The sequence below is a fragment of the Dermacentor albipictus genome, chromosome 1 (assembly GCF_038994185.2).
Source record: "Dermacentor albipictus isolate Rhodes 1998 colony chromosome 1, USDA_Dalb.pri_finalv2, whole genome shotgun sequence".
Classification (NCBI taxonomy): Eukaryota; Metazoa; Arthropoda; class Arachnida; order Ixodida; family Ixodidae; genus Dermacentor; species Dermacentor albipictus.
In genome coordinates, this window is record NC_091821.1 from 398,100,053 (window position 1) to 398,123,052 (window position 23,000).

At 46.8% G+C, this 23,000-nt stretch overlaps 1 protein-coding gene across 3 annotated transcripts in view; it reads right to left on the reverse strand.

The window, feature by feature from the left end:
• LOC135921310 (uncharacterized) overlaps positions 1-23,000 on the reverse strand; it is a 143,371-nt gene that overhangs the window by 38,678 nt on the left and 81,693 nt on the right. For 2 of the 3 annotated variants that reach the window (XM_065455637.1, XM_065455635.1), the window contains 5 exons: positions 14,473-14,582; positions 11,534-11,566; positions 7,804-8,008; positions 4,296-4,450; positions 4,171-4,209 (listed from right to left, as the gene is read on the reverse strand). In XM_065455637.1, coding sequence (XP_065311709.1) covers positions 4,171-4,209; positions 4,296-4,450; positions 7,804-8,008; positions 11,534-11,566; positions 14,473-14,582 — 542 coding nt within the window. The remainder of the gene's footprint in view (positions 1-4,170; positions 4,210-4,295; positions 4,451-7,803; positions 8,009-11,533; positions 11,567-14,472; positions 14,583-23,000) is intronic. The other variant, XM_065455638.1, reaches the window with a different exon arrangement.

The following is a 23,000-nucleotide window of genomic DNA, read 5'->3' on the forward strand; positions in this document are numbered from 1 at the left end:
GTTGATGAACCTCCAAGCGGGATATTGATGCGGGCCGTCTACTTTTATTGTGTGAAGCGACGATTAGCCTAGGCGGCTGGTCAGCGGTGCATGAGAGGGTGGTTCCGGCCCGGAAGCCTGGGCGCTTCCCTCCTAGCTCGCGGCTGGCCAATCGTCCTTTTCTTTGGCAGCCATCGCAAGCGTCGGCTACGTAGCCGCTAGAGAGCAAGCAAATCAAGGCACGTTGTCTGTGATTATTGAATATATTTCACAGCTTGTTCGTGATGTGTAGGAGAAGCTGGGAATTCGATAGTTAATTGTGGCCTTTGTAATAAATACGAATGGAAGGGCTCTGGCGTCTTGTGGTTGCATTTTACGAAGGACGCAAATCGTAGACCGCTGCCCTGGAAGAAGTACTAGTGTCGCATAAATCAAACTCAAAAAATAGGAAGATAGCTTTGCGAACGATCATTAATTAAATGTGCCTAACAATACTGCCTTTCTAAGAAAACTAACAGATGCTCGACAAGGTTATAGGAACATTTTATATTGTTTCCACCTGGTGGCGAGAGAACGTTATGTGGCCAACCTCACCTTTGGAAGAAATAAATGGAATATAAGGTGTAACTTGCGGTGGAACTTCAAAATTTGCGGCCTCAATGCTGCCGTAGCAAATAATTACAGAAACTTGTTATTTTTGTATTTTAATGCATTATACGAAGGTCATATAGCAGGTTTTCTCATTGCTTTCGATGAATAAAATTTGGCCCTTCGTTTATATTCAGTGAAAAAAAGGAATATGATATGAGTAATATGTTCGCATACTTCTGAATACCTGGATAAAGCGTGGTCATAGTAATTAACCGCGTATGCCAGCCGTTATGAGCGTTAAACTTTTTCTGTTGTATACGCACATAATTTAACCCGATGAGATGGAAACCATAAGCGCCACCAAGACTAAAGTTTTACTGAATATGGTCGAACAACCAATGTTCCCGGAAAATAAAACCTGTGCGGATTAATTGCTGCTTTCGTAAAAAAAACATATCAGTGAATGCTCGGAAGCGTTATAATATGAGGACAAGGTTTCAGATGGTGGAGTCATATGCGGGCAACACCTTAAAGTGCGCGGTGCCATTACAGGCAACTGAAATTAGTGTTGCACCTGCTCAAAAGGAAAAGCTTCAGTGGAAATTGAGTTTGATTCTTCAAGGTCCTTGATTCAATCAAGAACCTTGACCATTCAAGCTTATCCGTTGAGTTGTGATTCTTCAGCAGCACAAGTCTGCTTTTTGTGCTTTTTGCCGCTACCTTTCCTCGAGCAATCCTGCGCTCCTTTCATTGTTAGTTTTTTTCTTAATTTGTTTACTTATTATTGCAATAGCAACTCTATGGACACTCCAGACTTTTTCGCGCCGTCAACGTCGCTGTCGCCCTGGTGTTCCTGCAAAGTCCAAGCATGATAACATCGTCGCGAAGGCTAGCAGTGGTCAGCAAGCAGACGATGGCGACTCAATCTCGCGGCGCAAGCGAGCAAAGCGGACAGGAAGCGCGCTATCACTCACCCGAGGATAGGCTTCGATCCACCATCGACAGTGACTGAAACGTGTTGCGAATGAATACAACCCTGATCAAGTCACTACACTTCACGGCCTTCCAGGATGAGCGCTGTCATCGCTGCCGCTGGGGTCATGACGAGATACTAACTGAAGTTCGGAGCGTGACCTGTCCGATTCCCCGCCGGTGGGCAGGGTCTGTCTGGTGTAGTGATTGATTGTCGAGAAAAACCTCTTCCAGCTTACTGTCTTAACCTAAAGCATTCCTTTATTCGTATCCGGTTTGTTTCATCGTGTTCAACCACCATATCGTTATCATTGTTGAGGCTTTGTTTTCCTTTCGAGTCAAATAAAGACTGAGCACGTTGCGCGCACATCTTGGTGCGTCTTGTCGCTGCTTATTACGGTAGCGCACACAGTGAAGAAATATACCTACATGCGCTCAGTACCTCGGTCTTTCGAAAGAACAAACGATCGAAGCATGCTGACAAAAGAAGTTTGTGGAACTCCATTATCGCCAATGAATGCTCAGAGTTTGGCGTCGCACAACGTTTAGTAAATAATATAAGCTCAGTTCCCGCAGTACCGATGAAATCGATGCACTGCCCCTGACAGTAGCACGCTTCCCGGCAATGCGGCCAGCGCGCACCGCCGTAGCAGACGACGCAAATCACGACTCCACCGCTCGAGCGTCTGCGCCTGCTCGAGCTGCTGCCACTGCACGATTCCATTGCTTGCCGCATTGCCATGCAATACGTTCCGAGTTTTCCCCTAAGTGTGAAGCAGACTGTACACGCTTCTATTTGCCTTTAAGAAGATCGGTACGCTTGACGATTATTTTTATGGCTGCAATGCGGCGAAAGGGCAGCGTCTGCTTAGCCATGTAAGGGACGCTGAGCGACATCGTATGTGCCATACATATAAAATGTTTGCTACAAATCCGTGTTGTCTCTGATGGCGACAACGGACGTCCATCGACACTGTGCGGAAATAAACAAAATATATCGCTGCATAGCACAAGTACGACATGCGCACACAACTTTAACTAGTACGTCCCCTACAATATAGAATAGAGGCAGCAACGTAAATAGCTTGGCCATTTTTAACAGTGCTCAAGAGACGGAAGTTCAAAGTATTAGTAATCATTTCTGCTTTAGCAATACGCTGGCGCAACCAAGACGCGGGCGTGTATCGTCCAGTAACTCGATCGATCGGTGCAGTAGTGATGCAGGAATGCATCGTGCACATATTCAATTTCTCAGTCCGCATGAACTTCGGCCACTGCTAGCGCATAAAACAGAAGTGGTTTCCATTCATGGGCAGCGCACACACAAACGAAACACGAGAAAGAACACAGGGCAAGCGCTGGCCGAACAACTGAAAGTTTTTATATGAATAAAAGGATTATGTTCCGAGTAATTATTGAATTCATGTGGGTTACATATAAAAAACGTCATACACTCAGGAGTGATCCATGAACGAGCTGGCTTCGTTTGGCAGTTGTTTACTTCGTTCGGCGCCCCGCAGTAATCCATGTCTGTCGTCTGATTTTTTCGTATCATTTTCTTGTGAATCGGCAGAATTTCACTGGTTACATCAACCCTTTCGTGTTTACACTGCTGCCGTGACAGTTAACAACACAATCATAATTTCCGGTCATCCGAAGAGGCACCGTCGCAAACATGACGTTTCGCGCGTAGCGCGAACTGAACGCGGGCGCGATCGTGAAGGGAAGCGGCGGCGGAAACCTACACCCGCTGGAGCGGAAATCGTTCCGCCAGGGGAGAAACGAGCGCTGCCGTCTAGTATGAAACTTGGCGTGCGGACGTCCATAGACCGCAGCTGCGCGGCCGCCTTATCTTGAAACCGGTCTGCGAAGTGGACAAAATTCACTGAGTGCTGATAGCTTCGTATGCGGTGTGCTTTTAACGATAGTTGGCGTTGAAGCGATAGGCAGCACGAAGGTTAATTTGGTCGCTGCTGGTGCTGCGCTTCCGCACTCCCGCGTTTTGATAGCGACTTTGCGCGTTCATCGAGCAAGATGTGTTCATCTCGGCCTACGCGCGCGTGCCACCATGCTTGTTAATTTAATATTTATTATTTATTTTGTCATTTCAATCGCGCTTCTTTCTCGCTGTACTACTTTGCGCAATGTATCTTCCAAAGAAAGGAATTCCCGAGTTGTTTTGTGACTGGTAATTTGCACGCTGCAAGCGGCATGTCGGTGAAAAGAAGGGATACATGCGTGACGTCATCTCAATCGCGCACCTAATGGCTCCTACGATGAGAGGAACGCCCACGCGTTTGTGCGAATTTGCCGTTGTTTTTTTTTTCGCCACTTACATCGCTCCGATACTTTTCACGGCTTTTTACACAGATGATGTTTTACACACATCACTGCCACCTTTTCATAGTGTCCTACGAAATAGTGGAAATATTGACAGAAATTAGAGCTTTGTTTCTTCTGAATTCATCACTTTCAAAGAGTCATACAAAACATTTTATTAAATAAATATAAACAAACCGGTAATAAACAGCGGCAAATTTTTATCGTGTGCAGCACGAATGGGGGTCCTTAGCATGCGTAACTTCAAAAAGATTTTTTTGCGAAACGCGAACGTGTACTTGTACTCACCACAGTCTGCTTCAACTGCAATATAGCGTCTTTGTTTACCTGAAGAAAGTATACACACGCCATGTTATATATACAATCCTACAAAACTGAATGAGGCTCCGTACTTGTCCGCTGTTTATACTTACTCCAATCATATGTGCTGCCCTCGCATATCACTGGATATAACTGGCTACAGTTGCGCTTGTAAAACCACGGTACTAAAGCGCCCAACCACACCGTGATGCAAGGCATATTCCAGTCAATATCATCCAGGTCGAATGCAAGCAAGCCGCTGACCTCTCTGTTGCGTGGAGAGAAATAGTTCATGGTTTTATAAATTACGATACGTTGCGCAAAGATGTTTAAAATTTGAGAAATGAAGTCCCCAGATCTGCGCATACATATACAGAATTCCATGCCTCAAAAAGCCAACAATGCGTTTCTACAACCACGCGTCCTCCTTTTACGGATACCTTCGGTTCAACAACCCATCACTGTAATAGCGGCAACGGTGACGAGCACGTCTCAAAAAAGATTTGGCGCGGCCGGCTCGCAAGTGTCATTAATTTGAGTGAGGGCTACATAACTTACTTCCAAGTTGTCCTGTGCTTCCGCAATTTGTGTTTTCCGGCAGCGCACTAAGTGTGGCGCCCGAACTTTTCGGAGGCCATCTCCCAACTTTGTTATGCCAACCTGTACCACGCTTTGGGATCCGCGGTTTTATTTATTTATTTTGTATATTGCTAATTTATACTGGAAGAAGAGAGTGACCACCACAGGAACCGAAGGCGGTGACCCGCCTTTCCCTACGTGTGTTCGGTTTCATTTTGGCCAAAGTTTACTACTTCCAGACTTGAAAATTTAGCGCGGGAAATTCCATATACTTCCACAAAACATATTCACTTGAACGTTCTCCTCGCCTCCTGCCAGCCAATAACAAACGAAAAACCGCTCAATGTAGGCAATGCTATTCGTTTTGAAAGCAGACAAAAGTTACCGGCTGTAAACGAGGAGAGCGTTTGGTTGGGCTCTTAAGGCAATCCATCGGGTCATCGCCCACTGCTTGCATCGGTGGCCTCGTGAATTTGACGCCACGAAGTTGGAATAAAAACATATTGTAATATTTTGGCGTTATAGGGCCCAAGACAATCGATCCATCTGTTTCGCCTGTGGAACCGCCGGTCATGTTGTGCGCTTTGACCCTTTCACTACGATCGCCGCCAAGGCATTCTTCGTTTTTCTTCTCGCCGACGGTCGCTTTCCCCTGTGTGTGCTCGGCCGCCTGCTCTCGAGCTAAATTTATTGATGCGGTTCCGTAGGCAAGAACTGGAAGTGCTTCGATCTCTACAATACTTCAATTTTCTCAGCAAAATATTATTGTTGAAGCCTTGTCGTAAGGTCAAAAAAGTTATCACGTCACTTTCTGGCATAGTACTCTCCCCAGCTAGTCATCAGCCGTGTGCCCGGCCCGTGTCGTAATCAAAGACGTTCTTTACATCAGCAAGTTTTTCCGTGTTGCCCTCCTGGTATTTTGAAATCATTCTCCGATGCGATTGTCTGTCAAGTCATAAGGCCGTCATCGATTGTTTTCGGGCCGAAGTGACTCTTTCACCATCGGCCGGCTTTTGTGTCAGTGCAAGCAAACTCTTATATGATGCCGACACAAATACAGCTCCGAAAACATCGGCGCTTGTTGCTCTGTCATGTGCTGCCGAATTAGGAGGCACCTTAATATTTACGCCATCGGACGTGCTCGCTCAACTTCAAGGCATTTTTCTCGTGTTTACCGTCCTCACTGTTGCCTGTGGGGCCGCATCGGTTCTGGTGTCCAAACACGTACTCCCCGTTCCCAGTCGTTTTTTCTGAATGGAGAGCGATGAGGCCTTATTCAAGCTATCCAGTGCATTGAAGAAATTGATTTTATTGATGACTCCACCTATGGTCTCGCTGATGCCATCACTTCTGTCTTTAGCCCTCGCTTCCAGCCGTGTTCGACTTGTCCATCGACACCGATGTTTTTTTTTTCGGCTCACTGCGCCCAACTTTTACCACCCCTTCAAAAGTTTTTCTCTTCCTTTGTCACCTGACATCATTGAGTAGCACGACAAATGAGTCTGATAACATCGACACTAATTTGATGCAAGCCTTCTTGTGACATCACCTTATCGCGTTTCCGCGGGAAAGCGTCGTGTTACCACGGAGCAAGCGGACGAAATGCAGCATCGCGAACTCATCCAGCCTTCCCAAAGTACTTGGTCGTCACCTATGGCCCTCGCGCACCTCTTTGATGCCCAGTCGGGTCACTAGGTATGTGCAAGTAAGTGTGTGCCGTCATCAATGAACGCATTTGAAGCACACTTGGGTAACTGAGATTGGACCGCTCTACAATGACGCAAAAAATCTCTTGGCTTTCTGCGATGCTGAGCGTAATTGAATTTGCGTCACAAGGGTTCATCAAGGGCAGCGATCCAATGCATTATCAGGCTGCGCGACAAAGGCAATGAGTATGTGCTGCTTTCGATGAACGCCTTTCACGCCAACGCTTTAGGGTTGCACGAGTGGCCCTGGTTATGTGCCGTTCTTGAATAAACCACTCACCAGCTAGGGTCACTGATCACGTGTGACTGAGTGTGCTGCTAGCGACGGAAAAATTTGAGCATTCGCAGGCACCGTTGCGCCGCGCTTCTCGTGTTGGAGGCCCCGCATGGAGTACTCGGCAGTGCCACTAGATGGTGCAGCTTGTCCAGAAAGACGCGCGACAAGCGAGCCCAGTGGCCGCATACGCAATTCACAGCGTTCGCCATGCACCATGCATTTTGGAGGCCACGTGCATATTTCCCGGCGGCAGCGCCTCGTGGCGCCTAGCGTGCTCAGGGAAGCGCGAAGTCCCGCTGGAGTGCACGCCTCATATATGACTGAATTCTACGGTGGCAATACGTTGTGTCCCTGTATTGATACAACGCTAACGCATTATCGTCGAAAGTCATCGTGAGATAGATTCCACCGCTTTCTTTATGTCTTGGTACCATTAGCTCATTCATCTGCAGGCGTCGCCAGAGTTCGCGTACGTCCCGAACTTTGCCAAACTCGGGCCTCCTCGGCTAGCACCCCAGGATGAATTTTACTCACAGTGTGACGCTTTCTTTCTGGGAAAACCGTATGGGCATCCTTTGGTAGCTTCATTTTAAAAGACGGGCGGATGTCATTTTTTTTATATTCATTAACTGTCCTCCACCTTGTGTGCTTCCGCAGCACTTTCTTCGCCATATTCAGTATGTCAGTCTTTGGAGTTGCCGATTAATTCGCCCTCCCCGTCGATCTCGCAGCCTGCTGGTTAGCTCAGATGGTAGAGCATTAACCACCTATTAACCACCCCGGAAAGGCCTTCATCCCGGGTACGAATCACGGACCAAGACGAATTTCTCTTCAAATGCGAAGCTTTGTATCTGAGATAGCCGTACGGCTTTCCTCTATAGCTTCGGGCAACAAGAAGGACGGACGTCAGTTTTCCCTTTCATCTTAGCTTTCTAACAACATTGCGCGTATTGTCTGGCACGCATGGCGGTAAGTGCACCCAAATAAATATTACTGACAGTAGGTCAACCCTACAAACACAACAAAGGCACAACGCTCAAACGAAGAATTGAAGCATACCTCAGGTCTTCTTTTGTCAGGTCTAGCCAGAACTCCCTGTTGACGCTAGGGTCATTCTCGAAACTGTTGTGTAGTGGATCGGGCATTTGCTTCATGTCCACCAGCGCCGATGATTTGTCTGCGCACCGCTTGCTGGCTTCCGTAGCGTTGACTTTATCTTTTCCGTGGCAATACTCCACATCGATGTTACCTTCTGTTGCCGTGGCTGCAGAAGAAAGAAGTGGCGGCCAAAAAAAAAATATTCACAATGCCCTCTTGCATCCCAAGAATGTTGCAAATGCACCAGTGATATTTACTATGTGGACATCCTTCAAGTGTACAGCGATCCTCGTGAATTTTCACCATTATGAATAAAAATGAGATAAACATCAGCATCGAAACGTTATTCTGTTTTACTGTAATTTCATAACGAAAAGCTCGTATTAGTCGTTCGGTGGAGTGCTAATAATTGCTGTGGTTTTAGTTCTGAGAGACGTGGCTTATCTAAGAAGGACTGGGAATAAGACACGAACAACTATTCATTAAAGCAGGGAAACCAACTGTTAAAAAGCATGCGGCATTCCACTGCGGTGAAGGTGGATTACCAGCGAAGATGTTTAGCACACGACGTAGATGTGACACAAAAGTTGGATGAAAGGTATAAGCAAATTTTATTTTTTGTTGAGTGGTGACGGTGGCCATTCCGAAGACACACACGCGAGCTCATGCATGCAGACGCACACACACACTTATTTTGATAGGCGCCCTCGATCGCGCTCCACGAACCCACATTTATTTGATCGGCGGATCTTGACACACATACTCCCGTGCAATGTAGCCAGTGAGAATTAATTACCTCTGCTCGGCCTCCTCAAAAGCACCTTCACTGAAACATTTCTTTCTGTTGCCTGCCAACAGCAGTGTGACAACAGTTATTTGTTCATTGATATATAATACTTACATGACTTTCTAAAGCCAAGATATACTCCACCTGGCCGAGTTTGACGACCTTTTTTAGCACAATAACGCGAAAATTGTGCAAGCACGCCTTAAATAATGGACCGACCAAGATAACGGGATTAACGACAGTGTGCAGTAGAGTTGCCTCACAGTAATACAACAGCAAATACTCACCACGGTACGAATGTCCCGATATTAGTTACAACTGCTCTTTACTGCTATCTACCAAAGAAGCTGTTAAAATCACGAGTATTAAATTTCGTATCAGTAACTCTGCCAAAAAAAGCCCCTACTACCATGAAGACGACAAGTCATGTTGTGGATACGCCTGCCAATGAGAGTAGCTACTGTACTGATAAAAATAAGCCTTCTTTTCAAAAACTCTGCAAAGAAAAGTATTAGCTGTCCTGACGAAGACGAGTCGTCTTGTCGCTAACCTTTTTACTGAAAGCAGCTGTTACCTTGACGAAGTCGAACTTTCATATTCAGTAAACCAGCCAATGAAAGTAGCTGCTGAGCTATTGGAGACGACTGCAATCGTCGCTAACCTTGGCAAGTATTTCCTGCTATAAACAAGAGATATTGTCTCGTCAATAACCCTGCAAAGGATACAATAATAACAACTCTGCGAAAGTATACCTACTGACTTCACCAACACGAGTTTTATTGTCAGTAACCGTGCAAATGAATGTAAATTTACCCCGACAAAGACAAGTCCATTTGCTGATAGCACTGCCAAGGAAAGTACCAGTTAACTTGGCGAAACGAGTCCCCTTTTTGATAACCACGCCAAAGAAACTACTCGCTGCCCTGACGACCCCTTTTATTGTAAGTAACTGGTAGTGTTATCGGTTATCTCTGATCTGACCAATACTCGTGTGGACAGCCTCTTTGATGTTATTGAGGAAAAGAGATAAAATGCGGCTGTCTAATGAACACGGAGATTTTCGGGTACGTGGCTACATCGGAGTGTCTTCAGCCTTTAGCTCGCATCACCGCTGTAGCAGCGGAGACGACGGTAACCTTGCGAAATAAAGAACCTGTTTCCCTGAAGGGGACGACATCTGTTATCTATACTCCTGCAATGAAAGCTGCTTTGAATCAAACGAGGTTTGGTCCTCTTTTTGCTAATCCGCCAAGGAAAATTCACGTTGCCACGATGAAGACGAATAATGTTGCCAATAAACCTGCCACTCAGATGTTGCAATGATGAAGTCAAGTTACCTTTTTTGGAATGCCGGCTACGAACTGAGGCTTCGCTTCTTTCCCCCCTTTTGAATTTCTTAAGTACCCGTTCTTAAGTACCCGTTCCTGCGGGTAGCTTCGGCGTCGGCTTTGTCGACAGCGTAACCGAGCGAATGAGCACAGCGAAATATAGAGTGTTCTAGTAAATAATAATAATAAAAATAATAATAATAATAATAATAATAATAATAATAATAATAATAATAATAATAATAATAGTAAATCAGTTGGGCGTATTACGCTCCGCTCAGGAGCTAAGCGGAGCGGAAGCGCGAATACGCATGCGCCCTCTGCTTAGCCGCAAGCGGGCTATAGCGCCGCGACAAATACGGTCCGCCTACAAGCTGCCAGAGCGGAACGGGCTGCGCAGCACGTTGGCTAGCGTTGGCGTCAGAAAGGATTGGATTGGAAGCAGAAACCAAGCTCGCTGGCTATCACGTGGCGTTCCCCGAGACGGCGCTTTATTTTTCACCGGATAAAATAGCTCGGTAACGCATTACAAGCGCACCTCTAGGTGCTTCATGGACAAATAAGTTAAATATATATATACGTTGTACTTTATAAAAGTGATCAATGGGTTTTTTTATTTTCTTTCATTACCTTTAATTTGGCCAGAGGGCGCTGCAACTATGAAACGTCCGCTCCGCTGCACTAAACTTATAACTGAAGTGCGAAAATCGTCCGCCGCTCCGCTGTGTCTTAGGGCCGATTTACGCTCGAGCCGCCCATCGCCGCAAGCCGCACCGCACGCTTGCGGTCGCGCGAAAACGTGCACTTATCCAGCACTTGTGCACGAATTACCATTTACACTGTGTGCACAGTGTATGCCTTACACATTGTAAACCGAAATTTGTGCACAAGTGTTTGATACGTGCAATTTCTCGCGCGACCGCACGCATGCTCACGCACGCATGCCGCACGCATACTCGGAACGGAGCGTACCGTAACGACGCTCAACTAAAACACTCTAATGAAAGCCAACGCCGAGCGTAGCGCCAGATGCAAGACGTGAGGAGGAGAGTGGGGAGGAGGGTGCAGCGCAAGCAGGAGGCAGAAAGCGGAGGAGGGCATGGCGAAAGTTTGAAAAGAAAAGCGTAGTGCGGCGACGATGGCTACTGGGTAGCCCGAGAGATTGTCTGGTAGGTCCGTCGGCGCGGCTGCTGTGAATCGTGCCGACGTGTCACTCACACGCTGGCTCTGGCGATCTCAAGATTAGCGAGGCAGTCGCGCCACACTTCGCTCCGTTTGCAACATGCCGCACTAGACGCATGCATTGTCCAGGCATGCGTTGTCCGCATGCATTGTCCAGGCCAGCCAATATGTCACATAGAGACTATCGTAATCGTGGGTGTTTCTTTGTCTGCATTTTCTTGTAAACTGCAATAACTTCCGAGGCAATCGATATTAACAATGACGTCCCTATTTTTATTCCCGCATGAGCAGCAAGAAAAGCAGGCTCGTTGTAAGTAGCCCTTCAGCAACGTTGTCATAATGTTCAATAAATGCACATTCGATACATAAGCACTGTAAACGTTCTTCCACTCACCACATTCTGGTCCATTCGAGTACTCTACTTGATCTGCAACACAAGCGCAACACCGTTCAGTTTATTAGAGTAAGTGCCGACACTACACATGGATGGCGACACACGATCGTATGCAACGCCGTAGAGCTAACAGAAAACAAGCTGGAAAACGGAACACTAATAAATACGATACATTTGACTGACTGGATGATCGAATTATTGACTGATGGAATGATTTAGTTAAATTTATTTCCTTATTTATTTCTTTACATCAACTTTACAAGCCATAGGCTAGTTTGTGTCCAAAACAAAGTTTTACGTTGGCAATGCACCTTTCCAGATATGCGAGCCCACCGTCATTGGCAGCAGCACCGTGATTCTGGACAAGTTTACGCCCATTTCTGGAAAGGTCCTAGCGGACAGGCTAAACAACGCTGCACAAAATCAAATATGTGATAATCTACTAATCTGATCCACAGTTTGCCAACGATAAACTGCACAATAGTAATCAAATATAATATTTTATATAATATCAATGAAGTACAATGAAATGAAGAATAATATCAAGTACAGAATAGAGACGAAGTTGGTGAAGGAAGAAACAATATACATGCAATAAATGCAACTGAGATACGTCTCTTTATTTTTTTATTACGTCAAATACTTAATTGTTCTATATACATAGTGTACCGCTAGTGCGTTAGAAAAATTAGGTGAATTTTACAATACAATAGGAATAGCGTTCAAGAGTTTTTTACCCGAGAATTATGTTACCGTTCCCCGTACACATTCTATAGTGGGCAGTATTTAGTGACCGCTATTTTACATTGATTCAGTTGTTTTCGCATTATCTGTCACCCTAGTCGCATCACTCCGTTTAATCCGCCCTTCTTCATCGTTTGGTGTTCCAGACATTGACATATCAGGATTAGCTCTTGAAAGCGAAGAGCAATTGCACTGGCAAAGACTTTGGAGAACCTATACGGACGTGTTGTCAAACGTAGAATGCGTATAAGTGAGCACTCTACAACATGTTTATGTCGTATCCATTGTGTTGGTGTCATTGTGCTTATGTCGTATTCATTGTGTTCTACATGCAAAAGTTGGCACTACTGTTTCACTGAGATTCTCCCGGACAATTTTATTACGTTTCTAATATACCACGCCAGAAATCATGGTTGCGCGCACGAAGCCCCCACCATCACCTTTGTTGTGCGACAATGTATGTGGTTCCTCTGAGAAGCATGCATGCAGTGTCCCGTCTAATTGCCTTGCTGGTCACGTGCCGAGTTGAGTAACATGCCCCCATTGTTCATCCACGGCCATTGACCTTTCAACAAAAATTACAAGGGCAAAGTGTGCCGCTTGTGTCTGCTGTAGCTACAGATTTGAAATTTGAGTCTGAGAACCATGCGTAGCACATAAACGTGCGTAATAAAATTCGTCCGGGCTTCAAATACCCTTCCGGCATTGCAAATTGAACATCTTCAAATGATGGGCTTGAATAAAGTAAATTGTAATATTTATGCAGTTGCACAGAAACCTATTAAGTGCTTTTGTGTAGAAAATATGAATAATCAAAATAAGTTTAAAGATAAGGCGGTACTAACTTTTACCATGAGAACATCTGTAACCACGAGCCCGAAGATTCGACCATTATATGTGCTTGCCATTCTAGCTGAACAAATGTAGCAGAGTTTCCCTTTGTACTTCTGCAGAAAAATGTATGGTCACTTCAAAGGGGGAAAGGAAAGAAGAGTGACGTACGATTTTGATACACGTAGCACAAGTATGACGGATGCAACGCCATACGAATGGCGGTGCGTCCTGCTGATCTTGACACGCGTCGCATCGGTGATTATAATAAAAAACATATCGGCACTTATATGGAAAGTCTCAAACTCCAGAACACCAACCTCACTGGTTGGTGTTAAAAGCGCTAAAAGAACATGCGTTATTCCGTTTCTGTGTATAGAAACCCTTACTTAGCGTACGCTAATTTAGAGTTTTGCGTCCTCTACTAGCATTTGTAGATGTAACATTACCACAGTTTCATTTCTAAACAGCAGTACCCGAAAGATAATTAAGAGAAGAAAATATGTAGAAACATTGGTACTTTGGTTCTAGAAAACGGCTCTCGAACAAAACCGTATTAGCTGAAACCCGCCAAGATGCTAGAATTATATTGTGTTCGGCACCATTTTTGGCAATAAATAACCCGCCAAGACCTCTTCGTTGTGTACGAAATCGCGAAAACCATCAAAAGTTTCCACCAAAAGTGAAATCTTGCGAGGGGAGCCGATGATCGCGGCTCAATCTCATGCGCGCAGTCAGGAAAGAGGCCAGGAAGCGCGCCGTATTCCGTCGCGCGCTGAGCTCCAGGGAGAGGCAAGCGACGGGGAGAAGAGGGGTGTTCTTGTCCGACGGCTTGTGCAAGAACGAAGTGCGTGGTCGTGCAGGCATCATCTTCAAAGCAATCTGCGACTTGGAAACAGTGCTCCGAGTGCAGGTAGCTTGGCATGCACTGTGCTCTCGACGCTTAGCTCGCGTTGAAGCAAAACAGCGCGAAGCTAAATTCGCTCGCAGCTGCTACCGCGGTTCCTCACTCCTGCGTTTTGAGAGCGAGTTTCCGCGGTCATGGAGTGAGATGTGTTCATGTCTACCGGTGCGCGCTTGACACCGTGCCTGTTAATTCGGTTAGTAAGCGAATGTTTACAAGTTTGTACGAGAGAAAAAACTACTATTCTTACTTCGTATAGCTGTCTGTTAATTTGCTATCACCATCAAAACAGACTCTTTTTTGTTCACAAGGCTAAAAGACCTAGGCCTGTACAACTCAGTCTACCTCTATAGTACTGCACGAGGGTCGACGAACAGTTTTCCCGGGTACAGCGATGAACTCACGCGATTCCTCCGTCAGCCCTCGAAACATCGCGTACGAATGTTGAAGCAGGACTTACGGGCACAAACCACGGCGATTTTGCAAGCGGTGCAATCTGCAGATCGTTTCGTTTCATTCCGCACATCAAAGTAGCAATCATCCCACGTCAGCATGTCCGCCTGTAGCAATCTATGCATCGAGATAAAAACAATATTACTCGTTGAGCACGCTGTAAAAAAAATCCGACATGCACTCGCATAAAGAAACGAGTATTGAGCATAAAAAGAAACACGTACAACCTCTCATACACTGTATAAATGCACGCATTTAACCGAAGTCCGCCATTTGCGCACGCCAGCGCGTCGGTGCCTCGGGGGCCACAGAGCGGCGCGGTCCGTTCCTTGCAATGCCACCAGATGGCGCTCGCCTCCGCCGCATACGGGCCCACGTAAGAGGCCGTGTTTCTACCACAGAGCTTGTCTTCGTGCATATATGTTCACGGCGAGCGTTTCCCGGTAAACATTACGTTTACATATGCTCCAGGTGCCGGGAAGCGTGAGATGCCGTGAGGGATCTTTGAATGATGTCGTGTTCTACTCTTAAAGGCGAAGCTTAAGCGCCCACAAAACTTTTACATACGTTTTACAAAAAAAGAGGGAAACCTCTTATTTGCCTTTAAGAGCGGAACGCAATAGCATTCGAAGATCCCTGACTGCTTCTCACGCTTCGCGGCAACTGCAGCTTATGTAACCGGAATGTTTACCGGGAAACCTTGGCGGCGAGCGCTATGCCCGAAGCCGAGCGTCCCAGTAGAAGCGCGGCCTGTTGTGTGGGTCGCAGTGGATGGATGGATGTTATCAGCGTCCCCTTGGAACGGGGCGGTGGGTCGCGCCACCAAGCTCTTGTTATTTTATTCCTAATGTCCTAGCTATGTGAAAAAAAAAGAACACAAAGAAAATTACCCGCGGTGAATTCATATCACCAAACTTTCTTAATCCCTATTCTGAAGTTTTTTTTTTTTCTACGCTTCCGCTATTTGTCGTTTCCGTACCTTTCTTCCACCAATTTTCCAATCGCCTCTTACTCATATCTATTGCGGACATGTTTACTTTCCCCCTGCTCTCGTTAGCCCCAACGGTTTCGAGGAGGCCAGTCATTCTTAAATCATCGGCCCGCCAGATATCTTCACAATAAAATAAAACATCCTCCATCGTTTCCCTAGCTTTACCGAAGCAAGCACATGTTTCTTCTTCCTTCTTGTATCTCGCTTTAAAACTGCGTGTTCGCGGGAATCCTGATCACGCTTCCAAAAGTAATGAGCCTCCCTTTGAGTTATGATAGTGTTTCTTTCCTGATTTCGTTTTTTCCTCCTATGCAGTTACTCATAACAGGTTTCTTTTCCATTGCCGCTACACATGAGATTCTCTCAGCCTCTATGATTTCCCGCTTGACGTTCTTTGTTGCCATGTTGCTCACCATACAGGCCGCATACTTAATAGTAAGCTTCCTAGATCCTTTCCTCCACTATGAATCAAAGTTATTCTTGTACAAATACCTGAACGCTTACCCAGCCCATTTACTTTCTTCCATGTTCTTCAGTCATTCTTCATAATTTTACTGTGAGCTTCCCTCACTTCAATACATGTCCAGCTCATATCACCCTGCACAGCTCCATCTGTAGTTTTCCCGTGAGCGTCCTAAGCGAGGCGTCCCACTGTTCTTTGGTTGCATAGAGTACTGACAGTGCCACTGATTTCAAGCAATGAACTGCATTTCCAAATATAACTCCTGGACCCATTAAAGCTTTCCACATGCACCGAAGCACCTCGTACCTATTGTGTCCCCATAGCGCTCTTTGTTTCATTATGGTCGCCTTTGTCTTGCCCTTTACAGTTATTGTTTTTTCCTATGTGTACATATATATTGTTACGGAAGGACGAAAGAAGAGGGAAGAAGAAGAAGATCGCGACGCGCTGGCTGCGGCGTGTTGTTGGTGGTCAGCCATCTTAATTACTCTGACACACCTTGCATATATATTGTAAATACAGCCTTCCTATGCTCCCAACATCCCCGTAAAATATTGGTGGGAGGTGCATGTTACCACGGCTGGAAACGGAACTCCGCAGTGGACGTTGCATCACCGTGCGCACCATGAATGACAGTGAGCATGCGGGATCAACGTCGTTGCCGCCTTTAACATCACCATCGCCAGATAAGTCGCTGTCGCCTTCGCTTATGGTTCTGCAACCCAAGGATCGTGGAACTTTCTGCGAGACCGATGGCGCCGACGTTGAAGAGTAGGTGGCTATGTACAAACGCGAGAGGGGGATAAACAGATGGGACCCTACGCTTATACTAGCTAACCTGTTAACCCGCCGCGGTTGCTCAGTGGCTATGGTGTTGGGCTGCTGAGCACGAGGTCGCGGGATCGAATCCCGGCCACGGCGGCCGCATTTCGATGGGGGCGAAATGCGAAAACACCCGTGTGCTTAGATTTAGGTGCACGTTAAAGAACCCCAGGTGGTCAAAATTTCCGAAGTCCTCCACTACGGCGTGCTTCATAATCAGAAAGTGGTTTTGGCACGTAAAAGCCCAAATATTATTATTATTATTAGCTAACCTGTTGTTCTAACTAAGAGGCAGGGCAAAGATGTGGTACGAAAACCACGAAGAGGAACTAACCAGCTGGGACTAATGCATAGAGAAGTTGACAAAGTTGTTTGGCAAACCAGCTGGCCGTAAATTTGCCGCAAAGCAGGAACTGACCTCCCATGCCCTATCCCCCGCGGAGACCTATGTCTCGTACATCCAGGACGTGGTGGTACTTTCTCGTAAAGCCGATCACGACGTGACAGAAGCTGAGAATGTCGGGTGCATGCTGAAGGGCACTGCTGACGATGCCTTTAATTTCGCACATGCAATAGGTGCTCTAGAGTTGACGCTATCATTAAAGACTGCCTACAATTCGAGCAGGCGAAATGCCGACGTGTCTTGCAACCATTCGCAAGGCTTCCCAATACAGCCTGAACGTCGACGTGTGAAGATGAACCCGCACAGAAGCATTCGTCGCCATAAGATGACGTGGTGCGAATCGTTCGACATGAACTGGATGCGATGGCGCCCGCACTTTTCTGTTCGCGTAGCCCTAATGCTACCACTTCTTCAGTTCCCCTCGTACAAGCCATCGATCGCCAGGAGGTCCAAAACATTATTTTACATTCTGTCTGTGGTGTTACTAATCCCAGAGCTAATGAACGCCCTTCTACTAATTTCACTCCACCCCGACGCTTATCTCCGCGTTATCGCAACCCAAGTAAGTGGAGAACTGCGGACGACCAGCCAATATATTTCACCTGTCGCCGCATTGGGCTTGTCGCCCGATATTGACGCAACTTGTGGCCCTCAACACCTCGCATGCCGATTAACCTGAGCCGTTTTGATGCCCGCATTGTTTCGCCCACCGCCGAGTGTAACAGCGCCGACAACACTTCTAGTCGCTCACCATCGCACACGAGTCTCGTTCACCACAAACGCGTCGCCATCTTCCCGTTCGCCAGAGCCACGTCGCCTTTAGTCCCCTGTGGCTTTTAGCCGCACCCTTTCGGAAAACTAAGAAATGCAGCCCTCGGAGGTGGTGCAGCACTGCCTACTACTGCAGCAAATCCGCTGTCCGTGCACACAAGGAGAAATTGTATTTGACGTTAAAACAGACGGCGTCATTGTCCAAGCACTCGTCGACACGGGAGCCCACGTATCTCTGAAGAGTGCTAGCCTATGTCGACCTATAAAGAAGGTCCTCAACCCAGCAGCATCCAAAGTGCTTCATGTGGCTGACGGTGATGTGCTGGTTGTTCTCGGAATGTGTACTGCGCGTTTAGGTATAGCCGGCCGGCCTACTTCTCTTTGCTGTGATCGACAACTGCCCTCACGACCTCATCCTTGGGTTGGACTTTTTATCCAATCATTCTGCTCTCATCGACTTCGCCACCGGCATTCTTAAGTTGGAACTGCATCAACTCGCCGATACTCCGAGCACTGCCATACCGCAGTTGTGCTCGCTTCACGATGTGAGTGTGTCACCCGAGGCACTTACTTACGTCACTTTGACCGCCACGACACAGGTTGCTGACGGTGAATATGTGACTCGCCCCATCATCGACGTGCTTTTCAACCGGGACGTTGCTGTTCCGCATACGCTGGTCATGGTTACGAATAACAACGTCGTTCTACCGCTTCTGAATTTGAGCCTGTGCCCTCAAGTGATTCTGGCCGGCATGTACTTTGTCAAGATCTTCTTGTGGTTGCGAATTGGTCATTGGGAGTCTAAATGCGAAGAGTGATTTATTAGCGCCAATAGCAGCTCACAGCTCTGGTTCCTTAACGGATGACTTCGCGAATATGATGGAACCTGTCCTCACCTCTGCACCGGCGACGGACAACCGTCTCCCAGTTGAACCCTACAGTGACATCATTGATTTCGGCGACAGGCCTTTAGGCCAATCATGTGTTGTTCAGCACCCTATAAACACTGCAGACACGAATCCTATTCGTCGGCGTCCCTATGGTGTATCGCATGCTGAACGTCGAGTCATCCAATCAGAAGTGGACAAAATGCTCCGCAAAGGGGTCATCGAGCCATCAGATAGCCCTGGGCTTCGCCTGTCGTCCTTGTGAAAAGGAGTGATGGTACCTGGCGTTTTTGCGGAGATTATCGTGACTTAAACAGGATCACGCGAAAAGACGTCTACCCACTACCACGCATCGATGGCGCCTTGGACTGCTTGCATAGAGTTAAATTCTTCTCGTTCATCGAAATTCGATCCGCCTACTGGAAGATTTCAGTTGATGAAATGAACCGCGAGAAGACGGCCTTCAACACGCCGGATGGCTTATATCAATTCAAAGTGATGCCCTTTTGCCTATGTAATGCTCCTGCGACATCTGGACGTATGATGGACTCTCTTCTGCGAGGCTACAAATGGACTAACTTTCTTTGTGTTATCTTGATAACGTTATTGTTTTTTTTTCTCCCCAGTTCACCAGCCACATTACCTGACTCGCTGTAATTCCAGCGGTCTTCCGAAAAGCTGGCCTCTAACTGAACTCCACGAAATGTCAATTCGTGCACCGTCAGATTACCGCGTTGGTAAACCTCACTTACGCATCGGGTGTCCAACCAGATCCGGAAAAGTTACCGTGGTACGCAGCTTCGCTGTGCCACGTTCTGCTTCTGACGTGCGCTGCTTCGTCAGCCTGCGTTCTTACGCCGTTTCGTCAAAATCTTCGCTGACGTTGCTCGCTCTTTCACAGGTCTTCTAAAGGAGAACAAGCCATCCTCGTGGGATTCGCAGCAGGCGCACGCGTTCGTCGCTCTCGTCTGGTTTTCGACCACCCCTTCCATACTTGCCCACTTTGATCTATCTGCACTGACTGAAGTCCACACTGATGCAAGCGGCCATGGCATCGGCGCTGTCCTCGCCGAACAACAGAATCATACCGAATGTGTGATAGCTCCATCACCTAGCGGCAGTGCTTGGCTTTAGTTTACGCTGTCGCCAAGTTCCGGACATATTTGTACGGCCGCACATTCTCCGTTGTTACAGAACGCCACGTACTATGCTGGCTGTCCTCCCTCGAGAACACGTCAGGATGGCTTGGTCGCTAGGCTTTGCAGCTCCAGGAATGTTCATTTATAGTCAATTACAAGACTGGATGCCTCCACAAAGACGCTGACTGCCTCTCTCATCACACCGTGGATCCCCCTGATCCCGCTAGATGATCCGGTGACCTGCGTAATGGCTTTTACTGACATGGCCGCCATGCGCACTGAAAAATGACGCGACGAATCCTTACAATCTATCATCGCCGGAGCGCAATCTGACAGTACTGACGGCACGTGCCGCGTGTTCAGGTGGCACGACGGCATCGTCTACCGCCGCAAGATCAACCCTGATGGCCCAGAGTTGCCCCTTGTCCTTCATCTGCGATCTGTCGTTATGCAACAATTTCACGTTGCACAGGCGAATTGCGAATTGGGTCAGCGCCGGAAGGAACCTCCCCTGGCACCACTCAGACGACTCCATCCAATTGAAGTTCCCTCTGAACCATTGTTTCGCGTTGGCCTTGCCCTGCTTGGCCCCTTTTCGACGACGACTAGAGGGAATAAGTGGATCACCGTCGCTACTGATTACGCGACACGCTACGCGATAACAAAGGCGTTGCCGACTACTTGCGCAACAGACGTCGCCGATTTTCTCCTCCACGAGGTCATTCTCCACCATGGTGCTGATCGACAGGGACATGCAGACTGTGGCCGCTGCTTCTTGTCTCGAGTTGTGGACAACCTGATCCGCCCTTGTACCACTGAGCACAAGCTGTCCAGAGCCTACCAGCCACAAACGAACGCTCTTACGCAACGTCTCAACAGAACAATCACAGAGATGCTGTGGATGTGCGTCTCCAACGATCACCGCGACTGGGGCGCCACGGTGGCCTACGGGTCTTTCGCGCATAATTCGTCCCGACATGACACCGTAGGATATTCACCCTTTTATCTTTTGTTTGGTGGTGACCGCACGTCTCCGTTTGACACCACCCTCCCTTCTTTGCCACATGTTGCAATTGCGTACGCTCGTGAAGTCATCGCTCGCACTCACATGGCACGTCAAGTCGGCCGATCTTGTTTATTCGCACCGCAGCATAACAAAAAGAGCGTTATGACCGGTGCCATTCCTATGTTAAGTTCGCCGAGTACCTTGGCTGCTTCTTTGGTCACCATGTCCTCGGGTTGGCCTCTCCAAGAAGCATCTGTCTCACTACACAGGGATTTATGAAGTACTACGTCAAGTTAATTGCTTAAATTACGATAATTCACCCCTATATACAATTTGATGCATCCTCAAGTTCCACGCCTGTTGACGTCGTGCACGTTTCCCGGCTGAAGCCATACTTCGTTCATAATTATTCGCCTACCATGCGTCGAAACAGCGCTTCACCACCCAGGGGTCCTGTTACGGAATTGTGAAAGAAAAGAGAGGAAGAAAAAAATCGCGAGACAGTGGCTACTGTGTTGTTGGTGTCTAGCCATCTTAACTACTCTGACTCATCTTGTATATGTATTGTAAATACAGTCTTTCTATACTCCCAGCATCCCCGTAACAATATATTTCCTTCACTTATTCATATACCAACGTATTTATATTCTTTTACCCGAGGTATTTCGTGGCCCAGTATTGTCACTGTCTATTCGTTGTTTTCATTGAATACCATAACATCTAATTTTTTAACTCAAATTTCAGACCTACCTTATCGCCTTCCTGTGCACATATATTAGCCAGACGTTTCATATCACTGCTTGTTATCTAGCAACACAATGCCGTCCGCATCAAAAAATCCTAGAAGCTGCTGCTCTACGACTCTACTTAGCTGTATGTATGAGAGATTAGACCCGATATTACTTCCTTCTAACGCATTTTCCCTCCTAACCTTGTACATCATAAACAGCAGTGAGGATAAAGGGCACCCCTGCCTCAGCACCTTGTTCATATCAACTTTTTCCTTCCTCCTCATCCCGCCCCATTCAACGCAAACGGTATTTTCTAGTGAAATCTCTCTCAAAAGCTCTACACAATCGTCACCCATTCCTTTCCTTTACAGAATATCACGCAAAACGTTGCGGTCTACGTTGCCATACGCTGCTGTAATGTCTAAAAGGACCACATCTTACGGTCTCCTTTCTACTCTTGATATTTCTATGCACTGAGTAACGACAAATATGTTATCATCAAAACACCTACTTATTCTGAAGCCATTCTGAAGTTCTCACTAAATGTCATTATTCTCTGCGCATGCTCGAAGCTAAAGCTTAATTGCCTGCGTTGCCAAGCTGTATATTACCTATGTAAAGGTCAACGGTCTATACGAGTGAATTCTATCATTCTCGCCCTTACCTTTATAAATTAAACTTTGTCGCAAACCACCTCGTCTTCGTCTATGTTTCAAACTTTCTTTTACTGCTTTCAACAGAGCTTCCTTACTTTCTGTCCTAGTCCATTAATCAGCCTAACGGGAACCTCGCCTAACCCTGTGGTTGTGCGCTTCGAAATTTTCTCATCAGCTTTTTTCCAGTCGAAATTTGTCAGCACCAGCTCCTTTTCCCTCTGGTTATCGTTGATCCTTCTTTTTTCTGCAACTGGAACCTCGCCATTATCTTTGAAAGATTCGACTGTTATTTTTAGGATGTAATTTAAAGCCGCGTCCGCTTCCAGTTTGTTTCCACTTTGGCTAGGATATGTTGTTGTAGGGCTCCCGACTTCCTGCCTAATAATTTTATGTGGTTCCAAAATAATCTGGGTGCAGAGTTATTTTCCTCACACAGTTCTGACAACCAACGTTCACTTTCACCGTTTATAATTGCTTGCACCAGTATTTGAACCATGTATTTTTTCTCCGGATATAATTTATATTCCCCAAATTCTGGCTACTTCATCCCGCGGCAACTGCGCTTTTTTTGCCTGCCTGTGCTCTCGGGATGTTTTCTGTGGTTTGGTAATCCTCCATGTGTGTCCCTGCTCATCAGCTTTTCGGTCACTTTTTCCCTTTCCCACG